General features: G+C 38.9%; 3 protein-coding genes across 14 annotated transcripts in view; 2 read left to right on the forward strand and 1 right to left on the reverse strand.

Annotated features, from left to right (window-relative positions):
• grm2b (glutamate receptor, metabotropic 2b) overlaps positions 1-9,062 on the forward strand; it is a 28,491-nt gene extending 19,429 nt beyond the window's left edge. For both annotated transcript variants that reach the window (XM_004548709.4, XM_004548710.4), the window contains exons 3-6: positions 992-1,829; positions 2,607-3,670; positions 6,166-6,358; positions 8,396-9,062. In XM_004548709.4, coding sequence (XP_004548766.1) covers positions 992-1,829; positions 2,607-3,670; positions 6,166-6,358; positions 8,396-8,469 — 2,169 coding nt within the window. In that variant the 3' untranslated portion in view covers positions 8,470-9,062. The remainder of the gene's footprint in view (positions 1-991; positions 1,830-2,606; positions 3,671-6,165; positions 6,359-8,395) is intronic.
• Positions 9,063-10,165: 1,103 nt separating this feature from the next.
• rrp9 (ribosomal RNA processing 9, U3 small nucleolar RNA binding protein) lies at positions 10,166-17,599 on the reverse strand. Of its 2 annotated transcripts, none has more exons than XM_012918552.2 (15): positions 17,378-17,599; positions 17,159-17,253; positions 16,948-17,060; positions 16,799-16,866; positions 15,701-15,742; positions 15,476-15,602; positions 15,228-15,352; positions 15,025-15,117; positions 14,776-14,876; positions 14,559-14,693; positions 13,076-13,138; positions 12,814-12,971; positions 12,506-12,585; positions 12,337-12,410; positions 10,166-10,330 (listed from the first exon to the last, which is right to left on the reverse strand). In XM_012918552.2, the coding sequence occupies exons 1-15, from the start codon at positions 17,459-17,461 to the stop codon at positions 10,228-10,230; spliced, it is 1,461 nt and encodes a 486-aa protein (XP_012774006.1). In that variant the 5' UTR covers positions 17,462-17,599; the 3' UTR covers positions 10,166-10,227. The 2 variants fall into 2 exon arrangements, with proteins under 2 accessions (XP_012774006.1, XP_004548768.1); XM_004548711.2 differs by having other exon boundaries at positions 12,826-12,971; positions 17,378-17,597.
• Positions 17,600-17,748: 149 nt separating this feature from the next.
• LOC101473799 (uncharacterized) lies at positions 17,749-23,659 on the forward strand. 10 transcript variants are annotated; one of them, XM_004548713.3, is made up of 7 exons: positions 17,791-17,830; positions 18,244-18,256; positions 18,360-18,534; positions 18,623-18,779; positions 20,162-20,334; positions 20,580-20,808; positions 22,936-23,659. In XM_004548713.3, the coding sequence occupies exons 1-7, from the start codon at positions 17,806-17,808 to the stop codon at positions 23,136-23,138; spliced, it is 975 nt and encodes a 324-aa protein (XP_004548770.1). In that variant the 5' UTR covers positions 17,791-17,805; the 3' UTR covers positions 23,139-23,659. The 10 variants fall into 10 exon arrangements, with proteins under 10 accessions (XP_004548774.1, XP_076740255.1, XP_004548770.1 ...); XM_076884136.1 differs by lacking the exon at positions 17,791-17,830 and adding an exon at positions 17,845-18,034 and having other exon boundaries at positions 18,230-18,256; XM_076884139.1 differs by lacking the exon at positions 17,791-17,830 and adding an exon at positions 17,845-18,034 and having other exon boundaries at positions 18,230-18,256; positions 18,360-18,475.
• The last annotated feature ends 522 nt before the right edge of the window (positions 23,660-24,181 follow it).

A 24,181-nucleotide genomic window follows, 5' to 3' on the forward strand; every position in this document is an offset into this window, starting at 1 on the left:
CACTTGGTTTGTCTGACATACAAAATACAGTGGAGGCACTGTCATGGTGAGGGTCTGCAGTGTCGCTAGTGGTGTTGGGGATCTTGTCAAAATTGATGGACATGAACACAGCAAAGTACCATCAGATTTTGATCCATCATGCAATGTGTCTTTGTGGTAGCATCTTCATTTTCAGCATGAAAATGATCCCAAACACTCTGCCAATGAATTCAATTCAATTCAATTTTATTTATACAGCGCCAAATCACAACAACAGTCGCCTCAACGTGCTTTATATTTTAAGGTAGACCCTTAGACCCTAGAATAATACATACAGAGAAAACCCCAACAATCAAATGACCCCCTATGAGCAAGCACTTTGGCGACAGTGGGAAGGAAAAACTCCCTTTTAACAGGAAGAAACCTCCGGCAGAACCAGGCTCAGGGAGGGGCGGCCGTCTGCTGCGACCGGTTGGGGTCAATGCAGTAAAACCATACCTAGCTAAGCACAGAATGCAGCACTATCAGTCATGGATTGGCCTCCCCAGAGCCTGGACCTCAACATTACTGAAGCAGTGTGGGATCATCACAACAGAGAACAAAACAAAAGGCAGCCAACATCCAAAGCAATGCTTTGAATGTCCTCCAAGAAGCCTGGAGAACTATACCTGTAGACTCATCAAAGATTAGAAAAGAAAGCCTGCCTAAGAGAGCTCAGGCTGTGTCTAAGAATAAAGATGCTCATACCAAATATTGACTTTCAAGCTTTTAGAATTGTACAAACTATTTTTCCCCTTATTTGTATGTTTATTTATGTTTAAATATATTTCAATATATCACTGCACCTATTTCCTTTTTTCCCAGCAGTTCCTGTGTATGTATAATATATGTATATATATATGTATATATATATATATATATATATATATATATATATATATATATATATATATATATGAGAGGATGTGATGAGACTGTTTTGATAGCATTTTCATTTCTTTGCTTTCCTCAGGTGGCTAACCTCCTGCGACTGTTCCAGATCCCTCAGATCAGCTATGCCTCTACTAGTGCAAAGCTCAGTGATAAAACCCGCTATGACTACTTCGCTCGCACCGTGCCCCCTGACTTCTACCAAGCTAAAGCAATGGCTGAGATTCTGCGTTACTTTAACTGGACATACGTGTCAACAGTAGCATCAGAGGGTGACTATGGTGAAACAGGCATTGACGCCTTCCAGCAGGAGGCCCGCTCTCGCCAAATCTGCATTGCCACTTCAGCCAAAGTGAGTCGTTCCATGAACCGCCAGGGCTATGAGAATGTGATCCGCTCCTTGCAACAAAAGTCTAACGCAAAGGTTGTCATCCTGTTCACGCGCAGTGAGGACGCTCGCGAGCTCCTTGTGGCTGCTGCCAGAATGAATGTCACTTTCACTTGGGTGGCCAGTGATGGGTGGGGAGCACAGGAGGGTTTGGTGAGGGGCAGCGAGACTGCAGCAGATGGAGCTTTCACCATTGAACTAGCCTCCTATCCTGTCAGAGAGTTTGAAGACTACTTTACCAAACTGAACCCATCGACCAATATGAGGAACCCGTGGTTCAGGGAGTTCTGGGAGCACCGGTTTGACTGCAACCTACAGGAGCCTGGCTGTGCTGACTACAGCTTACGAGATGGAACTTTCGAACAGGAATCCAAAATCATGTTTGTGGTGAACGCAGTCTATGCGATGGCCTATGCCCTGCACAACATGAGGCAAGCAGTGTGCTCCAACACATCTAAGGTCTGCGATGCTATGAAACCAGGTAATGGCAAAAGGTTCTACAAGGAGTTCATCTTGAAGACCAAATTTGAAGGTATGCACAACATAAGTAAACAACAAACATGAAAAAAAAAAGAATTTAACATGTTTTTTAAATGGTTGGAAGTGGTAATATTTCACCATGGATACAAAGCAAATAAGGGTTGCAAAGAGCCATGACACAGGATTAAGCAAACAACTTCTGCTGAGCAGAGAAAGGCTTCGTAATTATTCAATTAGCAAAAAATAATCCATGAATTGGCACTGAAGAAACAGCGGGCAGGGAACATACTTTTCTTAAAATAATACTGACAGGACGAATGAATGAACAAATTCAGAGAACAGCTGTGGCTCAGGAGGTTGAATAGGTGTTGAATAGGTGCATTAATCCTAAGGTCAGTGGTTTGGATCCTTGGATCCTCTAATTTGCTGTCAAAGTGCCATTGCCCTCCTGAACTAACACTAACAACATATGCGTGAAACTGTCTTATGTTAAAAATGTGATTTGTAGTATAAAGGGCTTAGAGGGCTTGATAGGAAAAGCTGTATATAACGCAGTGCATTTATATTTCCTGTTACATGAAATAGCAGAAAAAAAAGTATTTTAATTTAAATTATACAAAAACATGTGTTCTTCAGTCCATGAATTGAACTTTGGCTCTCTTTTTCTTTTTTTGCCTTTTGTGTTATTCTTATATTATTATTATTATTATTATTATTATTGTTGTTGTTGTTGTTGTTGTCATTATTATTATTATATTCCTGGCTTTGAATTTTTAAATCTTTATATTTCCTTTAAGTCTTCATTGCTGTATTTTATGCTTCCCACCAGCACCATTCAAACCTGCAGACACAGAGAATATGGTGCGCTTTGATTCAGTTGGTGATGGCATAAGCCGCTACAACATCTTTCATTACCACAAAGACGAGGGGAAGTTCGTCTACAAGAAAGTTGGTTACTGGGACCAGAACCTGACCTTGAATACCACCATGGTGCACTGGCGTGGTGATGTGCCACCAACCTCCCAATGTAGTGACCCTTGCAGGAAGAATGAAGTGAAGAGCATGCAGCCTGGTGATGTGTGCTGCTGGATCTGTATTCCCTGTCAGTCCTACCAGTACCTGCAGGATGAGTTCACCTGTGCTGACTGTAGTTTCGGTCAGTGGCCTCTGGCTAACTTGACTGGCTGCTATGATCTGCCTGAAGAATACATCCGGTGGGAGGATGCCTGGGCTATTGGGCCTGTTACCATTTCTTGCCTTGGCATACTGTGTACCCTGTCAGTAGTAGGCGTATTCTTCAAGCACAATGAAACACCGGTGGTTAAAGCAAGTGGACGTGAGCTCTCCTACATCCTGTTGTTGGGAGTGCTGATGTGCTACAGCATGACCTTTATCTACATCACCAAGCCTTCCACAGCTGTTTGCACCCTACGCCGTCTAGGCCTGGGGACCTCCTTCGCAGTATGTTACTCAGCTCTCCTAACCAAGACGAACCGCATCGCTCGCATCTTCAGTGGGGTAAAGGATGGAGCGCAGCGGCCACGTTTCATCAGCCCGGCCTCCCAGGTAGCAATCTGTGGTGCTCTTATCTCCTGCCAGCTTCTAGTGGCTGTTATCTGGCTGCTTGTGGAGGTGCCAGGGGTTCGAAAGGAGGTGAGCCCAGAGAGGAGAAACATTGTTACGCTCAAGTGCAACAGTAGGGACACCAGCATGCTCATCTCTCTCACCTACAATTGCATTCTCATCATCCTCTGCACCGTCTACGCTTTCAAGACAAGAAAGTGTCCCGAAAACTTCAACGAGGCCAAGTTCATTGGGTTTACCATGTACACCACCTGCATCATCTGGCTCGCCTTTCAGCCTATCTTCTACGTCACAGCCAGTGACTACAGGGTAACTATCCAGAATTTTTTTTTTCCTGATAAATAGCAAATTGAGTATTTATAATTCATATTTCTATAAACCTCTAAAGCCAACTTATGTGGAGTAGTGCAAACAAAGTCTATAAATGACTGTCCCCTGTGTTTTTAGCATCCCTGAAGAAGGTGTCACTTTCACATTCCATTTGATCACCTTCACCTAGACTCATGAAAGCTTTCTTTTCATGTGAGTTGAAGGATCTTTCAAGAAAACAACAAAGATATACCCATAGAAATAGTTAAAGACAGTCAGATTGATTCATTAAACCGTGGCATTACTAAATGCTCTTTGACCCATTTTTTCAGCTAAGAGATGGATTCTAGAGATTTACAATAGGTTTTGTTTTTAAAAACCTAGGCTAAATCCCAGTGGGAACCCATACAGGGAACACAATAAGCAACATTATGGTCTGTATTAATAATCATTTTGAGCGGCCTACTGTTGCCCATTTTGTGGCACTACCTCCCTAATAGGAAATTTGACAAATCTGCTACAGAGTTGTCGCATAGGGATAATGTTTTTGCAGCATTTAGCCTTTAAAAAAATCACTACAGGCTAAATTTAGTCTGTAGTGCATCAAACTACACTGAATAAACATGCTGAATATGCATTGTGACTTTAGCCATATAGCATATTAGTCTTATTAATATCTGCATATATAAATGCATTTATTTATTTGTGCAATGTGACATAGGATAAATAAGACAAAACTTTAAGCATAAAACTGACAGACCATGTAAGTTATGAGTGCTGATGCCTTAGGCAGTCCCAAGGCTACTGTCACAGCATTTTGGTCGAAGTGTGCAACAAGGCCTTTGTTGTGCAAACAGATAGGGGGGAGGTCTAGGGTCACAGAGGGTTTGTATCATGAGAAACCTCTGGCTTTTCATGACTGTTGTAAGCAGCCTTTTGGGTACCCAACCCATGAACCAAAAGCCAACTTTCCTGATCCTTAGTGGCCCCTAAGAGACCAGATACATTTTGTAGGAAATAAGGCTTCATACTAAAATTGCAACCGAGAGATTAACTGAAGGAATGAGGGGTTTCACACTGCACTGGAGATCTTGATGATTTGGTTCTGTGTGACAACAATAACAATGGCTGTGGGTTCAGCTGCCACATTTCAAATTAGAGTTGGATAACACGGTAATATCGTAATGAGGGTAGCCTAGTGAATCATGATGAGCCCAAGGTTTTACTGTTATGTAGACACATTTTCTTTCATGTTCAAAACCTTTAATTTTTTTCCGTCTCCTTTCTACAGTATAGTTTCTGTAGTATGAACTTTACTCACTGGGTAATAAAACAGTGAGTAAACAACCTATAAAGGCTAAATTAAAGTACATTAAATTGTGCTTCATAAAAGGGAAGGAAATTTAAGAAAGAGTAATAAGCTAAAACGACATTAAATGCAAATGTCTAACAATGAAATACATCATACAAATACAGCTCATGTTGTGCTGTTGCAAACACTGGTGGTTTCTAATTACTTGTGTAATCTGTTTAAAGGGAATAGCTGCTAGAAAGTTATCTTTATGGCTGAAAAAGATTAGGAGCTGCAGAGAGAAGGCAAAGTTATGTTACCAGGAGTCCTGGTGGTGCTTTTCACTACTTATTTTTGAAGTTGAAATGCATGATGACTTCTCATATTTCTGCAGTGCTGTTATTGTGCAGTATGTTTGGGAGAGATTTCACTTCATGCTGTGGTTCTGCAAATAGAAGTTCCTGGACTGCAGGGGTAACCAGTGGGGTGGGAAGAGACGGAGCTCAGGAGGATGACCCCAGCAGTCAGCTCACATTAGCAGCTGAAATATGACTAACAAGGCTCCGACTTTCCAGGACGGCCAGCTGTGCTTATCTCTCTTTCGACTTCTTGCCCTCATGTTCATGCGCATATAAATGGACAATTAGAATTGCTAACAAACGCAGCTGAAAACCACACACTGTTCAAAATGTAAAATATGGCTAATAATGTGAGAATAATAACTATAAGAAACCTGAAAGGGACAAATTTGATTTGTTTTTCATTTTGATTCCATCCAGGTAACGTTTTCTTTTGCTTTCTGTTTCTTGAACAAAAAGTTGATTATCAGTTGTTAATCTTCTGTTAAACATCTAATTTATTATATCACTATTTATTAGTAAAGCTTATATCCATGTATAAGTGAATATTTGTTACAGGGTTGTGTTTGGTTTTTGATTGACTTTTAGAAAAGACGTTAATGTAAAGATTGATTAATGGATGTTTGAAAGGAACCACACATTAAGGTTAAGGTTTGTAAATAACCAGAACAGGGAATAAATGAAAATATGAGTGATTTGATCAAAGGCTGTGTGAGAGAGAAGAACTGGGACCAGGTGGCCTTTGAATGAACTTCATTAGTCTTTTTGAAGACCAAATGAAAAAACAAAAAACAAAGAGCAGACTGATGTAGCCATCATTACACACATGCTCTCTTTCATCCCAGGTACAGACCACCACCATGTGCATCTCCGTCAGTCTGAGTGGCTCCGTGGTTCTCGGGTGCCTCTTCGCCCCAAAGGTCCACATCATCCTTTTTCAGCCCCAGAAAAATGTGGCCACACTAAGAGTCACAACCAACCGCTTCAGTACCACAGTTTCTACGTCTGCCTCTGCCCCCAGCTCAAGCTTCTCAAAAGGTACTAATGCAGAGTATACAGAATATGGTTCTTTACTTGTAAAAGAAACTATTAACACAACATAAAGACAAAGGACTACCAGATGGTCTTTAGCTCAACATGCTAACATACACACTTTATATGGTAAATATGAATATACAGCCAGGAGATTTAACACAACTTATCAGCTAACATGGCTTTCTCCAATATTAAACAATCAGTCTACGTAAAACTTGGAGATTATTTAATTTGTAGACGAGCACAAATGGGCTGCAAGCTGAAAAATCTGTTGTTTCAGGATTTGCCCATTATTTTAATTGGCCTTTTTATTTTTAATTTTATTTATTTATGATATTTTTTTGCATATTTGTCACACTTCACAGGAAATAAAAAGCCCAGTCAAACCAACTTGGCCCTGTGTGAAAGAGTAATGCTTTATTGCATTGTTCTTGCTGCCAGCAGTGTTGGTCAAGTTACTTGAAAAAAGTAATCAGTAACTAATTACTGATTACTTCCCCAAAAAAGTAATCCCATTACTTTACTGATTATTTATTTTCAAAAGTAATTAATTACTTAGTTACTTTTTAAAAACACGATTTACAACCTGAATAACTAATAAAGCGATAGATCTTTCAGCCCACTTCTACTTTTTCTGCATAATCCATCATACAAAATGTAATCAAATGGAAAAGTCTCTTTTTTTTTTAACTTGTTTTATCAGTTTTAATCTTTTAACTTTATGCATCAAGTAAAAATTTAATTATATGCAACATTCTCTGACTTGAAGAAATTAGTTTAACATTTAAACCTATTTTCTGCACATTCCAGCACATAAAATAAAATATTTTTTGTGTTTACACTCAGTCTTTCAAATAGTTACAAGTAACGCGTTACTATACACGTTACAAGTAACGTGTTACTGCCTAATCTCTGGCTGCCAGGGGTGCCAACACCAGTTATTAGGTTTAGGGAGCAATTACTTTTTCACAGCACTGTAAATGAAATATACAGTACTGTTTAAATTTGTGAGGTGCTGGCAGGCAAATAAGAATATGCCTGTCTGTGTTCTTTCTAAGCTGAGATACCCTTTTCCATACGGATAGGGCATCTTACATAATTAAAAAATTAAGTAAGTATTACAAAAAAGTAAGTAATTAAAATGTATAAGAATCACAAAAGTGCTTCACAATAAAATCAGAAATAAAACTGGGTAACAGTTGACAGTTTCACTGTGAAACTCAGATCAAAATGACAGCATTGCAGTAAAACACTGAAATATCATTTATTTCATTTTTTTTTAAAAATTTATTATTCTTATTTAGTGGAACATGGGTAAGAGTGAAGAAATTTCTATATAATACTGAAAGGTTTTTCCTGCTTGTTTCTGTAGTTTTGCAGCATAGCTCTGCAATTAATAACCATGCCATTATGTTTTTCTTTTCATTTTGGGTAAGAGAAAGTCTTATCTGAAACCAATTAATAAACTGACTATGTTCACAGACAAAAAACACATTAAATATATATGAGACGTTTACATGGTTCTATAGTGAGCGTGCCATTTACTCTTTTATAGCTGGGAGACCTCACACTGCTTTTAGTCCAAAAGAAAAGCTGCGCATTAAAAGGCTTCTGACACTTTATGCTTTATCTCGTCTCTTAGACTAAAGTGATTTCTGTTGTCAGAAAAAAAAATGATGTAAGAAATAAAAAGTATTTAATTGCTGCAATTAAAAGTAGGAATTCAACAATGTAAGGATACTGTCTGGAAAATAGCACTGTAAGCTGTGATGGATTTCTGGTTGCAGTATTTCACATTGTTCAATTATAGCTAGTGATGAAGCAACCGGACAGAAACTGTATTGTTTTGTAACATTTTATGTGCAAGTCTGTATAATCGTGATCAGCCAAATAAACTTCACAATAAAAGTCATGCACAAAAAGGATACCTCAAAATTGTACTTAAAGACAGGGTGCCTAATGTATTTGGACCACTTGCTCCTCGCAGCTTTTATCTCTGGTTTGCAGGAAACTCTAACATCACTGCTTTTATTCCCTCAGGATCAGCCTCCAACTATGTGCCAGCAGTTTGCAACGGGCGAGAAGTGGTGGACTCCACAACATCCTCTTTGTGAAAAACATTCCTCTCTAAGCAGAAGCAACCATCCTGTCATCAATCATCCTTCCATCCAACAGAGCTGTGTATGACAAAGCCCCCATGGCATCTAACATGTTGCAGAGAGATAACTAGACTGACAGTGGCAATGGTAACTCTAACTGTGAAAGCGTAACGATGTTCTTACAGTGAGCAGTATGTATCAACTGTAAAGCCTTTTTTTTTGTATAGATTTAATATGCTGTGATCTCCTTGGTTTACAGATAGATGTGATTAAATGCACCGTGCCTTGTCCTAAAGAGTCTTGTTGTCAAATGGGTGGTTGTGAAGCAATAGTGTTATACAAAAACAAAAGGCTGTTCTTATTGTGTTCTTACAGTGCTGTGAATATATCCAGATGTTTAGACATTGACAAAAAAATGCTTTGAGATCAAGTTAGCCCTTCTGTTAAGCAAAATGTGTGACTAACTATAGTGAATGTGATGAAAACTAGGCAACTAGACAACGTAAAGGACGTGTGTTAATGTAGACTGGTATAGCAGTGCGTGCTTACTTGTAATTTATGTAAATAAAATGTTCTTTTTTAATATTAAAAGATCAAATTCTACTTTGTTTGGGTTCCCACTTTCAGTCAAATTCAGAGGAGCTATGCACAAGAATCGCAATTGAGATCTGGATGCGTGATTAGCCGATTTCTGCCATTTCAGTAAATTTTCAGTTACCAAACTAGTGCAGGATAGCTGTTGTTTTAATAGTTGAGTACCTGCAATTGTACATGGGGGAAAAAAAAGTTCACACGAATCCTACATTTACACATTAAATGTGGACTGGCGTTTTAGATGTGAAACTGTACCCACTGTCTGCCTGCAGCATAAATAGAAGTGACTTTATTAAAAATTTAAATGTTATTGTCTGCATGTTTAACTGTGAAAGAAGATGATACTGTTTTTTCCCCCCTATATGGCATACAAAATTAAGAGTTGGATAATAAAACGATTCCTAATGAAAATGGCATCAACATGTCCACCTGGGTCTAAGTGGACACCTGCAGGATGACTGAAGATGGTGCAAATACCAATTCTTGGTAATTCTTGGTTATTATATAACAATAACTGTCACTGACATAATGTCACTAGTCAACAGCTTGCAGTCCCTGAGGCTGGTCTGACAAATCACTTGTATAATTAAGATTTTGTGCACTTTCCCTCCTGTAAATACCAAGTAAATGTCAAGTAAAGTAAAAGTAGAAATAAGCTGTAAACCTTTTTTTTCCCTTATTACTAAAAGATGCCAATATACTTTCAATTACATTTTTATGAGATTCAAATGATATGCTGGTCTGCTACCACCATATCTATGATTCACAACTTTTGATCTGACTCCTCCAATACCCTACATACAGAAGCAGTCATCACTTTTCCAGACACACTTACAGCCTAACTTTCATAGAACATCATGACACTTCAAAACTTTATGATCACAAAATAGAACCAGCAGTCTTTTTTCCTCTCCTACAATTCAGCCTCTTCACACTTTATTTTTATGCAGGGATGCCTTACCAACAATGCTTTGACTTCTTCACTAAACCAAAAGCTGTTATTGTCTTTTAATAACAAGAGGAATCCACAGACAACTGTAGAAACAGATACTGTCTGGATTTTATTTTTTATTTTTTAAAGTAAGTAAAGAAAAAATAAATAAAATTAAAAAAATCCTGAGATTTTATTTTTTATTTTTAGATCTTTAATTTACAAAAGGAAAAGCATTTAACAGTTTTCTATTCAGCGCTTTTAGTTTCCTCTGGATCAGAGGGTTTCCTTTTAAGAGGAATAACATAAATTCCATTCTTGGCTTCCTTTAGTCTCCACCATCGTCCCAATCTGTAAACAAAACAAAGATTTATTTACAAATCATTATTTTAACACTAACAGTTCACTGAAGATTAATGATTAACCACCATATGGATTGTTAATTAAAAAACAAATAAGGAGGGATGGAGTAATAAAACACTGGAGAAATGGTTTAAATCTGATATCTGGTAACAGGTCATAAACATTTTGTATTAAACGATCACCACAGTGAGCTTGAGGCTTTCAGAAGAAAAATTGAGGATGGTTTGCCCACTCAATAGAAGACTGCAAAGAATTTCATCATCTATGGTACATTAAAAATCAGAGATCCGGAGAAATCTCTTTGCGCAAAGGTTGAAAACCAGTAATTAATGTCTGTGATCTGTGTGTCCTCAGGCAACACCGTGCTGGAAACAGACAATTCTGAAGTAGAAATCAATGCACAGGCTCAGGCACACTCCTGAAAACTGTCAGTTCATTAAAACTCTAGCATGCAAAGCAAAAACCTCGAGGGAATAAACAGTGATTGAGAAATGCAGAAGCTGTCTCTGAGCCCGAGCTCATCTAAGATGGATTCAGGTAAGGTTAGAAAAGAAAAAAAAAGCACCTCTCCAATGCTCCAATAAAACTTTTTTGGAAAACACGGATATTGCACCTTCGGAAATAAAAAAGGGTGGGGGACCACCTGACGTGTTATCAGTACACAGTTTAAAAACACTGCTATAGAGCAGTATTAATGCACACAGTACGAGTAACCTGCACATCTTTGGAGGCATAATTAGTCTGACTGACATATCAGCTAGGCCATTTCCTGATCCCGAGGTTTTGGTATTTATAATGACTGATAAACATTTACAAAGTAAAGAAAAGACAAGATCCCTTCAGATAAGTCATAAGTTTTGATTGCAGATGAAGGCAATCTGTAACTTCCCTATAAGCAACAGCTGGTCCAGAGAGCAAACGAGTAATTGGTCAATACAGGTATTAGTCATAAAAATCCTATCTGTCGGACAAGGTTTTGGATTAATTAAACTGTACTGTAGAGAACAGTTCGCTCTGTGGTAGCTGGGATAATCCCCCCTGAAATGGATAAGTGGAAGAGATGGTAAATGGTAAAATGGACTGATTCTTATACAGTACTCAAAGCACTCTATACAACATGCCACATTCACCCCATTCACACAAGCACCACCTTGTATGCGTCTAAGTGCTTAGTACCATTCACACACATTCATACACCAATGGATGAGTGAAGACTAGGGGCATCCAGGGATCGAACCACTGACCTTCTGATCAGTAGATGACCTGAGCTACAGCCATGAGTGGGTGGATGGATTTACTATAGAGCAGCTCAGACCCTCCAGTACACAAGAAAGCATTTTGGATATCAAATTACAATAATCACTGTCAGTTCCCCTCAGCAATTTTCACAGTGGTCAAGTTTAACACTGTTTGTTTCATATGTCAATACAATCAAAATAAAGAAAAAAAAAAAAAAAAAAAAAAAAAACAGTTCAGATTTACATGTCATTCTGTAAAATCTGTAACTATGATCGACACACCAAAACAAAATATCCGATCCACAAAAGTTGATTTTGTTCATCTGGACAGATTTTCAGTGGGAGAAATGCTTCGTCACTCATTCAAGTGACTTCTTCAGTCTCAGCTGACTGCAGGTTTCCCCAACATGAACAGAATCATCTTTTGTGGATTTACTGACCTGGATGATTGAGCATGCATCAAGACAAAATATCTGATCCACTTGCACATTTTATTTTACCTTGCATTCAGCTAAACTGATCGAAAATACTACATGACAAGTGTGACATTATCCAACATCATACTTCCTGGTTACCTTCAGTTAGTAACTGCATAACTATATGAATGAGGCCAAGTCAACCTAAAAATTCTAAAATGTTAAAGATGGATTAACACTGCCACCTAGTGGATGTTTTGTCCACTAAACATGAACTTGTGCTGACATTCATTAGTTTTCAGGAACTTTAGTTTCTATGGAAACATGAGTATAAATGTACCTGTGCTCCTGTCCAACTCCTGCAACCAAGAACTGACCAGAGCTTGAAAACTTCAAACTGTTGACGAAACCAGACTAGGCAGGAAAGGAAAGTAGAGAAAGAAAATAAGCATTTATGCAACTTATTATTATTTATTTATTTAAATGAGAGGAAAGGGTTAACTGCTTACCACTGGTACACTGAACAGAGGCTGAAGCCCACGATAATTCTGGCCACATTTCCACACATTAACCTCTGAGTTGTGGGAACCTGCAAGGAAGATCCGTTGTTATACAAAGCCAAATGACGACAGCTTACTTAAACACCAACCTAGGTTGATGTATTACTTTGATGTCCTTTTCATCAGGAATGAATTTATTACTTGCACTGAATACATCTGCATTCAAACAAATCACTCGTAAAACACTTTATTTACATTATCCTGCGAATAAAAACGGGTCCATGTGTTACTGAAAAGCACATGAAGAGGTTTCTCACAGCTATAGGCACCTGAGGCAATAGTATCAGAGTTCTGAAGTGCCGCCACTGAAGAGACCCAATGAGGCTGCTCAATCCCTGCATCACCATGGCAACCGTGGGCCCGTTTCACTGTGCTGAGAGGTTTCTTCTTGTTGACACTCCAAAGACACACAGAGCTGAGGTTGTCAGGAAATATGAATGAGTTAGTTCACACTATTACACACCGAATAAATAAAAATGGAGAGAAAGAAACTGAATCAACATAGCAGCAAATTATTACCCATCATCTGCTCCTGTTACCATGTGTTCCTCATTTATGAGTTGGATACAGTCAATTGAACCCCTTAATAAAAGACAACAAAATCAGAGTTGTCAGTCTCACTGTATGCTTAAAGAAAAATAGACTATAAATAAATATGCATTTATGAATGTGTACATCTATTAAAAAAAAATTAAAAAAATCAAGCTGTGCTGTTAAATTTTCAGAATGAAAATTACTCCAATACATCTAATATCAAAAGATTTTATATAAATCAACCAACAGACATGTTTAATGGTAGAGGGACAATAAAAACCACGCAGCAGTCAAAAAGGTAGTAACAAAGGTAACAAAGGTAGTAATAATTTGATTTCTTTCATATTTTTTCAAACTTTATATGAGAGTATAGTGCCAGCAGCAGAAGAGCAAGATCATCCATGAGAAATTGTGCTGATTTTTGGCCATTTTTGGTTGCTCCCTTATTTCCCTAGGGGTTGCCACAGCAGATGGGATCTGCGTGTATGATTTGGCACAGCCAGATATCTTCTGACACAACATTTATCCAAGCCTGCGACTGGCTCTCTGAGTAGCATGACTCTGGGTTTGTTTGCTCTCCGTCTTGAACTGAAGATCTTTTGCATGTAAGGTTAATGTGTTAACGACTACACCACCGAGCCACTTCTTTCTTCTAGTGGTTTAGCTGACATTTGCAGTGTCCAAAAATAATTTCCTAATGGTTTCGAATTTTAAGATTTATTCATTTATTTTTTCAGGCCAAAAAAGTAAAATGTGATTGGTTCACAAACAGTGCTTGTGAACAAATCTGCGTGTAAACCATGTGTATTAGCACAATATTTCCATATTACGTTTTCTGTTTTGGTCAATATTTACCCTATTCCAAAAGACCATAGGTCAAAAATGCTCAAATTTAGAATTAAATACAACACTATAAAATATTAAATTGCCTATAAAGAACAAAAATGAGAATGTGTAGACTTTAACATTTTTCATATATACTACCGTAGTTATCTTATTTTAACTATTTATTGCATATGCTGAAGAATATGGGGGTTTTTCAATATTTGAAATAATTTCTCATCTGAAGCCAACAGATGAGGTGCACCTTGCTATCCACTGTCTTCTCTTTCTTACATTCTGCTTAGATTCCCCCCCCACACCAACTACAAAGTCAAGTTTTAACTTTAGCTAGTTTGTCTTTGGGGAAGCAATCTTCAGCATACTTGTCATTCCAGCCAAGCATCGCTTTTTCTGTTTAAAAATAAATAATAACAATTACCACTCCTGTGGAAACACTCTGGCTTCATTCTCAGGTTCTCTTATTTCAGATGGTAATTTTGCATATATTTTTAATGCAGACTATGAACATTTCTGTGCAATTATTAAATGCTTTTATATGAATCTTAGAAAACAAGCAAACAGACAAAGCACCTGAATTTGTGCACACTGGTGAGAACAAGCAATGCACAGAAGTCAAGAGACTCACTCATGGCCATGGAACACCAGCTGAGACTCTTCAGCTATCTTCCACACCCGTACAGTACCGTCCCGCCCTCCTGCAGTCACACAGCGCTCACGGCTCAGGCTGTCCAGTCCTGTGATCGAGTCCTGATGGCCAAAGCTACAGGAATTTACAGTCACAGTTAATTTCACACACTAGAGCCAAATGAATGTGAGAAATTATTTTCTGATTGGTCACTCACAGAGTTTCTACATATGCATTCTCATCCACATTCCACACTTTGATTGAGCGGTCATGAGAGGCGCTGTACAGATCATGAGTCCCCTTCCTGAATGAAAGGCCCTGTGAAGGAAAAAGAAGATTGTGTTATAAGAGAACTGCAGGTATCACCAACGCACAGCTGAGATGTTAAAATGTCAAAATTGTAGCCAACTAGTGAGGGGGGAAAAACAAAAAACCAAAACAAAAAAAAAACCCATCAAGAACATACCGACACAGCACCTTTGTGTCCTGTAAATTTATACAAATGTTTACACGATTCTGCCTCCCAAATCATGATCAGGTTGTTCATGTCTCCAGTGGCCTAAAAATATGTAAACAAAGACGTTATGGTCACACTTTGGTAAGAAAGGTAGAATAAGCTGGATTCCCAAAATTGGTAAAAGCAGGAATTGCTGAGGAAGAACTACTCACCAAGTACTTGCCATCCGATGATATGGCCATACACAAGATGTGGGCTGTATGTCCAACATGGCGATCCTCTGTACCCTTCCTTCCACCAGGTATTGTATGTATTTTTTTACCACTCTCAACATCCCCTAATAAGAACATTTCCAAACATATTATTATTAAAGTATTAGCCTTCACAACTGTGAAATAATTTGAATTTATTTTCACGACAGGAGTTTAAAAAAATTTGTAAGGATTAACTATACACTAACATTTAATGATGGAGCAGTCTTTGGCAGCAGAAAAGATGTACTTGTCATCTGGAGTGATGACCAGGCACGTAATTGGAAGTTTGTGTCCTCTGAACATCCTGATCTCTGAAGGATCTGGTGGTATGAGCTAAAAACAAGCAAACAAAAAACACACAGAAATAAATAACATTAAACTTCTTATTAGACACACAGCGGGATTAAAAGGATGAAAATTCTGATAATTACATCTTTGGCGATGAGCCGCTGGAGCTTTCCTCTCTGTTCAAGCTGATGGGAGAAGGAAAAAATAAAATAAACTCACATCCACAGAAATATCAATATTATAAACACAAGTCCAGCAAATCAAGTACAGTAAATCCAAAAAAAAAAAAAAAACAGTATCAATGAGATACTGTTTTTGATGTGATCAAGTACAACCAAAATATTTCTTGCATCTGATCATAAGATGTAAAGCTGCAAATTATTAGAAATTACTGAACTGTAACCCAGAAGACCACATCAGCATTTTTACATCAGTCATTATTTAATTTAGAGAAAATTGTCTTGTGAAACTGAAACTAAACTGTGGCCTAACTAAACTTTGAAAAATCATGGGAACAAAAAAAACTTTATTAAGATTTGATTTAGACATCTGAGTTGAATCTATGCCATAGGAATGTCATAACAGCAAACCCCTCTGAAACTCTGAAGTGTAGTCTACCTCTATGTTGATCAACCTGTTCAGTACTGTCAATTCACTCATCCAAGTGACTTCTGAAGAAGTCATGTCAGTCTTCAGAGACTGAAGAAGTCACTTGGATGAGTGACAAAATGTTTCTCCCACTGAAAATACTACGTCCAGATGAACAGAATCAACTTTTTGGAATTGAGAGCATAATAATTATTGCCAAAATATAAGGACCCACAGATACCATCAAATGTCTGCCTCAAGTAAAAAAAACAAACCAAAACAAAAACAAAATACTGAGCGCATTTCTGCTACATATTCAGGAGGACTTGTGTTACTGCCGAGCATAGAGAGATCGATTCATACAAAGGAGCAAGGGCAAATCGACCAGAAGTGAAAACTCAATTAATGACAGGATGAATGGCGTTCACAACAGCATGATCTAAGGAACATCTGGCCAACAGGCTCAACACTTTGTAATGTTAGGTGTAGAGTTGGCAACAAGATATTTTCATTGTGAGGGGACAATCTGAGTAAATGTTAGTACACAGAGACATAGCTCAACACATGAAACTGGCAGTGTAATAACCAAGTCATGTAAGGTACCCTGGTACTACAGCTACCATTTAAACGGGCTCACATAGGAAATATCTTACCACTTCTTCTTGAAGTCTTCCCGCAATTAGATCTGTCTCAAAGGAGGCTTCTTCTGCTTTATTTTCCTCTGAAGATAAGAAGAATTCTTTTCATTCATTCTGGAATAATGAATTTTAATGTTGTGCCTGTGTAAATGACACAAGTTTACCTTCTTCCTTGAGCTGCTCCAGGTAAAGTTTAGCTAATCTCAGCTTCTTCTCCTGTGGAGTCTCCTCATACTCAATCTGCTCGGTGGACTGCCTTTTCTTTGGCGCTGTGGCACTGGAAAAATCAAATTATCACAAAGATCATTAAGACTCGTGCTTTTATTTAGAGGCCAAAGGCTTGTGATTAATGTATAACCCCCACTGAAAACGCACCTCTCCGTCTCTGAGTCGCTGGAAATCTCTTCATTATATTTCGAGCTCGATTTCTTCGCTCGTAATTTGCCTTTTCCGGTAGGATCCACATCACCCTGCGAGGGGGAAAAAATACGATGTATCTACCATAAAAGCGTTATAACAACAGTGGAAACCAGTTAAGAAGCCACGAGTGAACCCTATGGTTTAGCTTACCCGCTAACAGTTCAATTCACCTACCTTTCGCTTCGTGCCCGCCGTATTTTTCCCCTTCTTGGCAAACTTGGGGTTTTCTTTTGTTTTTAAAAAGAATGATGAAGACATGTCGAAACGCAACAAGCAGCGTTTCAAAACTGACAACAGTTATGCAGCGTTAACTCTTCAACTTTCTCAAGCCGCAAGTCAACATTGAACCCACATGGGTCGACTGCAACCAAACTAGGAAGCTGAGATGGGCCGCGAGCGCACACTGATTGGCTAATTGTCACGTTCACTCTAACATGTCCCACCCTTTATTAAAATTCTGGATTTTAATTGGCCCGTGTAGGAATTTCGATGAACAGGAAATTGTGCTGGGGCGAAATACTTCCCTCGGGGAATAAGTTTTCGCAGCTTTGTTCCGCACATAATTGTAAAAATATGCATTTGACAAGACGGTAATCCCATAAATGTGCGCGCCACACACAGTGGAAGGTAAACGTAAGATTAGTATTTCACACATATTTAATCGAAAATGTTATGCGCGGCGGTTAAAAAAATCCCTAATTATATCAGGATCTATGTACTGTACTACTGCAGTAGTATTACTACTTCCTCTACTACGCAGTATTTCCATGTACTGCACTGCCTTTGTCTTCAGTGACTGTGTTTACAGTTTGTCGTTGAGCTCAACCTGAGGTGAGGTTCCTCTAAACTATCGCACAGTAAATATCACGTGTATTTGAACATGTTTTGAAATGCAGTTTGCATCACTCATTGGCTCCAGCAGCTGGAGGCTAGTAGTAGGTAGGAGGAGGGGGGATGAGACAGCGGGAGGGGGATGCAAGGTTGACTGCAAACCTTTTTTTGTCTCTCTGTTTTTGCATGGGGGAGTTTAAAACGAGCAGAGATCGTCGCTGAGTGAGTGAAAAAAAAAGAAAAAAGTTTGGCTCCAACTTTGAGTTTGTCCTGTGCAGAAAAGCAGCAGCACTTGGTGTGTCAACGTGCTTTTTACTCTTCCCAGATTGTTCACCACCATGCCACCCAAGAGAGACGCAGGTGCGACTGCAGCACAGCCACCCATTAAGATGATAAAGATCGATAACGTTACAGATGCACAAGAGTTTGGCTGTCATTCAGGCGAGGATAAGTTTAGGCTCCATGAAGAGGCCAGCTACTCACCTTATCCCAACAATGACGTGAGAGTTCATTGTTTAATTATCAGAATAAGTAACTTGTGTATAACTTGGATTTTTTTTATGTGTTCTTTTTCAACTCTTGTGGCAGCTTGACACTATTGAATTTGATGAAGACAATGTTGCAAGCCCGGGAATCAGAACAGACACCATCAGCCTTCTCATGAAAATAGAGCAGCTGCAGGCACAACTGAAATATGAACGCAGATGCAGAATTTTGGCTGAGAGAGAGCTGAGGGAACTCAAAGGTGGGTGGGAAAAATTAACTAATCAATCAATCAGTTAATTTATATCCTTTAAAAATACTGTCAGACCACATTAATATTTATTGTAGCACACACATTACTCTAACTAAACCTAACTGGTTTAGATGCTACAAGGACAAATCCGAATGAGTCATCCTGCATTTCTTTGTATTTTTCTTCCTGGGAGTTAGACCTTCTTGTAATTTTTTTAAAAAGTGGAAGAGCAGGAAGCTCTTTCACCAAAGTTTTTCTTTGGTCACTGGTTGCTTTTTCACTCATTTTCAGTTGAGTTCTTATACTTGCCAATTCCAAGGAAATCCTTTGTCTTTGTTAATCCACTTAAGACTGACCTATGAATCATTCAAGCATAAAAAGGCACCCAAGTGAGGAGACGAATCAGTGTTTTGACTACACTTTCCAGACAACTTAGCAAAGAGTTCATTTTAAATTGTATCTTTGTTACTAGCAGCCTGTGGCGAAAAGCATGTAATTTGTTCCCATTTCTTTAGTTAAATGAACTGAATATGCCAAAGATAATTTATGTTGATGGGCATAAAATTGTATTTTTGTACCATCATGGTAATTCTCACAGAGCTATTAGCTTAAAAGTTGGTACATCTCAACATGGTGGGAAGTGTGTCCTTATAGAACTTGTGGAGAATTTGTTCTGGATAAGCAGAGGACAAAAGAAGTGTTAGAAAAATATCTACAGTATGTGAAAGTCATGTCCTTAATAATTAGGAAAAAAGCCAGAAAAGATCTGAGGAGATGCATCTGGCCTTTCAGTTGATCCATCTACTGTTCACTGAAGCCTCATCACAAACAGTCTCAGCTGGAGGGTGGCTGTCAAGAAGCCATGCGTAAGGAAGGAAATGGGTATGGAAAATTTGAATTTGCCAAACTTTTGTGAGCAGAAGAACAGCGAGGTACCATTTGGAAAATTTCTGATTGGCAACAGCTTCATTTTTTTATACTGACAGTGATTCCAAACACACAGTCATGGATTGGCCTTGACAGAGCAAATATTACTGAAGCAGTGTGTGACAGAGAAAACAGAAAGAAACAAAAGGCAGCCAACATCCAAAGAAGAGCTTTGAGCTTCTTTCAAGAAGCCAGGAGAACTTTTCCTGAAGATTACTTAAGGGAATTTCTTAACAACAATGACAAGAACAGGGCCTTATTAAAATTTAAATGTCAAATGTTGAGTATTCGTCTGTGTAACTGTCTAGTGCATTGATAACATGTGCGGAAGGAAAAATTGGATCCCGTCAGTCTTTTTAGTTTTCTGTCTGAGTTTATGCTGTAAACATAAAATGAAATAATTTATCTGATGAATATCTTCACCATGTGTCGGATTTACTTCAGTGGTTTGTAACGTTTTTCAGAGATGAACACTCTCATGATGCAGATGAGGCACACGGCACATGAACTGCGGGTCACCCTGGATCATGTTCTCCACGGAGGCGAAGGAGCAGTTGCGCCACAAAACTCTGATGAGACTATCTCTTTCCTGACTGAGCCTGAGGCAGAAATGAGAGCGCTTCATAATATACCAGAGGTCAACGCTCCTGTGTGCTGTAGACTTTGTACTTTCTTTGTATAACTGAGTTGGCAGATTGATCAGTTCATTAACATTTTGTTATCTTAGAAGAAGTTTTATGTCATTGGTGCTCATTTGAAATGTTCATTGTTTTTAAGCTCAGGCAGGCTAGCACTAATTTGTTATTTTATAAGTGGTTAATTTGGGATCAAACACCAATGAAATGTAATGTTTTTATAAAAGATATTTCTTTTTCTTTGTAGGATGACCACAATTTCATCTATCTCTCAGAGAATCTTCGAGTGCCAAAAAATCTTTATGAGCGCATTGCAGAAATTGCAGACTACAAGAAGTACACTTCAGCCCTGCTCATGATACTTTTTGACAGAGAAACGCTGGCCACCCACTCTCTGCAGGGCCGTAGGAATACCTTTACGGGAGAGGATTGCCACAAGCCACAGCTCCCACCTGAGATTTTGAAAAGTTTAATCGGTAAATCAAGGAACACTAAGGATGCCTTAGAAACATTAGCCTTCTTTGTAAATGCTGTATATGGTGATTGAAAAAAGTGTTGGCCCCCTTCCCGATTTCCTATTTTTTGTATGTTTGTCACACTTTAACGTTTCAGATCATCGAACAAATTTGAAAATCAGACAAACATAACACAATTACACAATTAAACACAAAATAGAGTTTCTATATGAAGATTTTTATTATTAAGAGGAAAATAATACAAAACTACATGGCCCTGTATGAAAAAGTGATTGCCCCCTAAAACTACTAACTGGTTGGTGCCGCCCTTAGCAGCAACAGCTACAATCAAGCATTAGCGATAACTGGCATGCCTTTTGAGCATGAACCACCTTTTTAAGGTCATGCCACAGCATCTCAATCGGATTTATGTCAGGACTTTGACTGGGTCTCTCCAAAGCCTTTATTTTGTTTTTCTTAAGCAATTCAGAGGTGGACCTGCTGGTGTATTTTGGATCATTGTGCTTGAATAGTGCTTCAGCTTGAGGTCAGAAACAGACCTTCTCCTTCAGGATTTTTTGTAGACAGCAGAATTCTATGGCGTTATTTTTGTGCCACTATTCTGAGCGCACATAAAAACAGTTTGCAGGTGCAAGTGTTGTATTTTGAGGAGAAATTTATTTTGAGCGAAGAAAAGCTGAATTTGAGTGAACAAAACTCATTGCTGCGTGCAAAAAAATGTGTTTCAGTGTTTGCGATTATCCACACACACACAACAGCAGCCCCTCTCGCTCAGTTTTTGCATTTGCGCTCGCTCGCAATGTGTTGCTCGCGCTCTCAACATTTCTGCCCGTGCGCGCTCAGCTTGGATTTTTTTGCATCCAAGTCTGTGATTGGCTGGTTTTGTGGCACAAATATAACGGTGTAGAGAAAGAGTTGAGCGCGCACGGGCAGAAATGTTGAGCGCGCACGGGCAGAAATGTTGAGCGCGCACGGGCAGAAATGTTGAGCGCGCGAGTAACACGTTGAGAGCGCGAGCAACACATTGCGAGCAAGCGCAAATGCAAAAACTGAGCGAGAGGGGCTGCTATTGTGTGTTTGTGTGTGTGGATAATAGCAAACACTGAAATACATTTTTTTTTTGCACGCAGCAATGAGTTTTGTTCACTCAAATTTAGCTTTTCTTCGCTCAAAATAAATTTCTCCTCAAAATGCAACACTTGCACCTGCAAACTTTTTTTTACGTGCGCTCAAAAAAAATTTTTCCGTGCACTCAGAATAGTGGCACAAAAATAACGCCATAGAATTCATGGTTCCATTTATCACAGCAAGTCTTCCAGGTCCTAAAGCAGCAAAACAGCCCCAGACCATCACACTGCCACCACTATATTTTACTGCCAGTATGATCCTTTTCTGAAATGAAAGATGAGATGAAGATGCAATGGGACACATGCTTCTAAAAATGTCAGCATTTGTTCTTGTCAGTCCACAGAGTATTTCCCCCAAATTCTTGAGGAACATCAAGATGTTTTCAGGCAAATATGAGCCGAGTCTTTGTGTTCTTTTTGGTCAGCAGTGGTTTTCTCCTTGAACTCTCCCACGGATGGCATTTTTGCCCAGTCTCTTTATTATTGTTGAATCATGAACTCTGACCTTAACTGAGACATGTGAAGCTTGTGGTTCCATAATATTGTCCTGGATGAGTCATTGGTGTGCTCTTGGAGTAATCTTGGTAGGCCAGTCACTGCTGGGAAGCTTCACCACTTTTCCAAGTTTTTCCATTTGTGTGTAATGGCTCTCACTCTGGTTCACTGGAGTCCCAAAGCCTTAGAAATGTCTTTGTAACCCTTTCCAGACTGATGAATATCTCTGACTTTGTTTCTCAAGTGATTTCTTGATTCAACAGGTCTGCCAGTATTCAGGCCTGGGTGTCTGTAGTAAAACACTTTCCAAAACAATGATTAACAAAACAAGAATCATAGTAAATTTGTGATTTAACAAGAGGGGGCATTACTTCTGAAACAGATCTGAAACATAGAGGTGTGACAAATATGCAAAACACTAGAAAATCAGGAAGAAGGCAAACACTTTTTCACACCACTGTACGTACTAATTTGATAACCAGAGGTTTCTGTTTCTTTCCTGCAGATCATGTGGCAGCCAAGTTCAGTGTTGACAGCAGCCAAATAAAAACCGCAATCCGCACAAAGTTGAACAATGAGGATAAATTATTGAAGAAGAGACTGGGGTTGGGTAAAACAGAAAACAGAGCTAATGCTGAGCAAAGCTTTTGCCAAGATGCCTCGCTTCTGCCCGACGACGGAGCAATGACAAGTGACTCTCAGTTATAGTCCTTCACCTCTGTCTTCATCCGTTGGTCACACGTATTTCATGTCTGATAGAAATAGGTCACAGATTGCCTTTTTTATCCACTATAGTTCATTCAGCATTAAAATCTAGTTCTTTATTTTTTAAGAATGATAAGTATTTATATTTTTACGTTGACAGCAGTTAATGTCTGTTAGATTGTTTTCACCTTGAGTGTCACATGGTGTCCACACCCAGACGTTCGATAGCGCTATACACTGCCACATATGTAATCATTAATACTGTAAACAAGTGTTCTTATTTAGGTTTTCTTACTGTATTTAAGAGAGTGGTTATAAGTTAATAACCTTTTAAGCTAGAATCAGTCAGTCAGCTGACCTTTACACGTGTGAGTAGGACAGGGATCTCACTTTTGCCCTGTTGTTCATTCCAACTTGTGCATTGCAGGTAATTTCAAGGTATACTGTATGTGATAACTGTTTCAAAATGTTTGTCATGTGTTTTCTGTGCTTCACTCTAACAAACAATAAAGTTTTGCAGCTGATATTTTTTCAGTTATTTGAATCTTTCTTCCATCAGCACAGTAACCTACAGTATTGTTTCCTCCTCAGCCAACAGATGTCAGTACTGACCCCTGTTTCCCCTGTTGTAGTATTGATCTACTCCGCTGAAAGGTGACTGTTACTTAAGTAAACAAAAAAGAAAAGAAAGAAACTCGGTTAACTAAATTAAGGAAGTACTGTGTGTTAAATGGTAAATGAGTCATTACATTCAAGCAATACACCAGTGTCCTCGTTCTCTGGAGCTATGAAGAGAATAGAGGAGCAAGTGTAAGAACAAGAACAGTGTGTAACAGTCACAGCCACATACTGACTGACTGATGAACGACAGTGTGTGTGGGACATGGTTAATGTCAGTGGGAGGCGGTTTGATGCAGTCATCTTCGCTTGAAAGATGTGATTTGGACAACCAAAGGCTGGCTCCTCGCCCCCCCCCCCCCCCTCCCTCGGGCTAGCTGGGCTGCCTCAGTGGACTCACAGCACATCACCTCTCTCCGATACCCTCA

The sequence above is a fragment of the Maylandia zebra genome, linkage group LG5 (assembly GCF_041146795.1).
Source record: "Maylandia zebra isolate NMK-2024a linkage group LG5, Mzebra_GT3a, whole genome shotgun sequence".
NCBI lineage: Eukaryota > Metazoa > Chordata > Actinopteri > Cichliformes > Cichlidae > Maylandia > Maylandia zebra.

Coding starts and splice junctions, on each gene's coding strand:
- rrp9 (XM_012918552.2), bottom strand. CDS start 17,461: ATGTCTTCATCATTCTTTTTAAAAACAAAAGAAAACCCCAAGTTTGCC. Junction 14,694..14,775: donor AATGCATATGTAGAAACTCT/GTGAGTGACCAA, acceptor AAATTCCTGTAG/CTTTGGCCATCAGGACTCGA. Junction 13,139..14,558: donor CTGGTGTTCCATGGCCATGA/GTGAGTCTCTTG, acceptor TCTTTTATTAAG/GGGTTCAATTGACTGTATCC.
- LOC101473799 (XM_004548713.3), top strand. CDS start 17,806: ATGTGCGCGCCACACACAGTGGAAG. Junction 18,780..20,161: donor AGAGCTGAGGGAACTCAAAG/GTGGGTGGGAAA, acceptor AACGTTTTTCAG/AGATGAACACTCTCATGATG. Junction 20,809..22,935: donor GATTTTGAAAAGTTTAATCG/GTAAATCAAGGA, acceptor TCTTTCCTGCAG/ATCATGTGGCAGCCAAGTTC.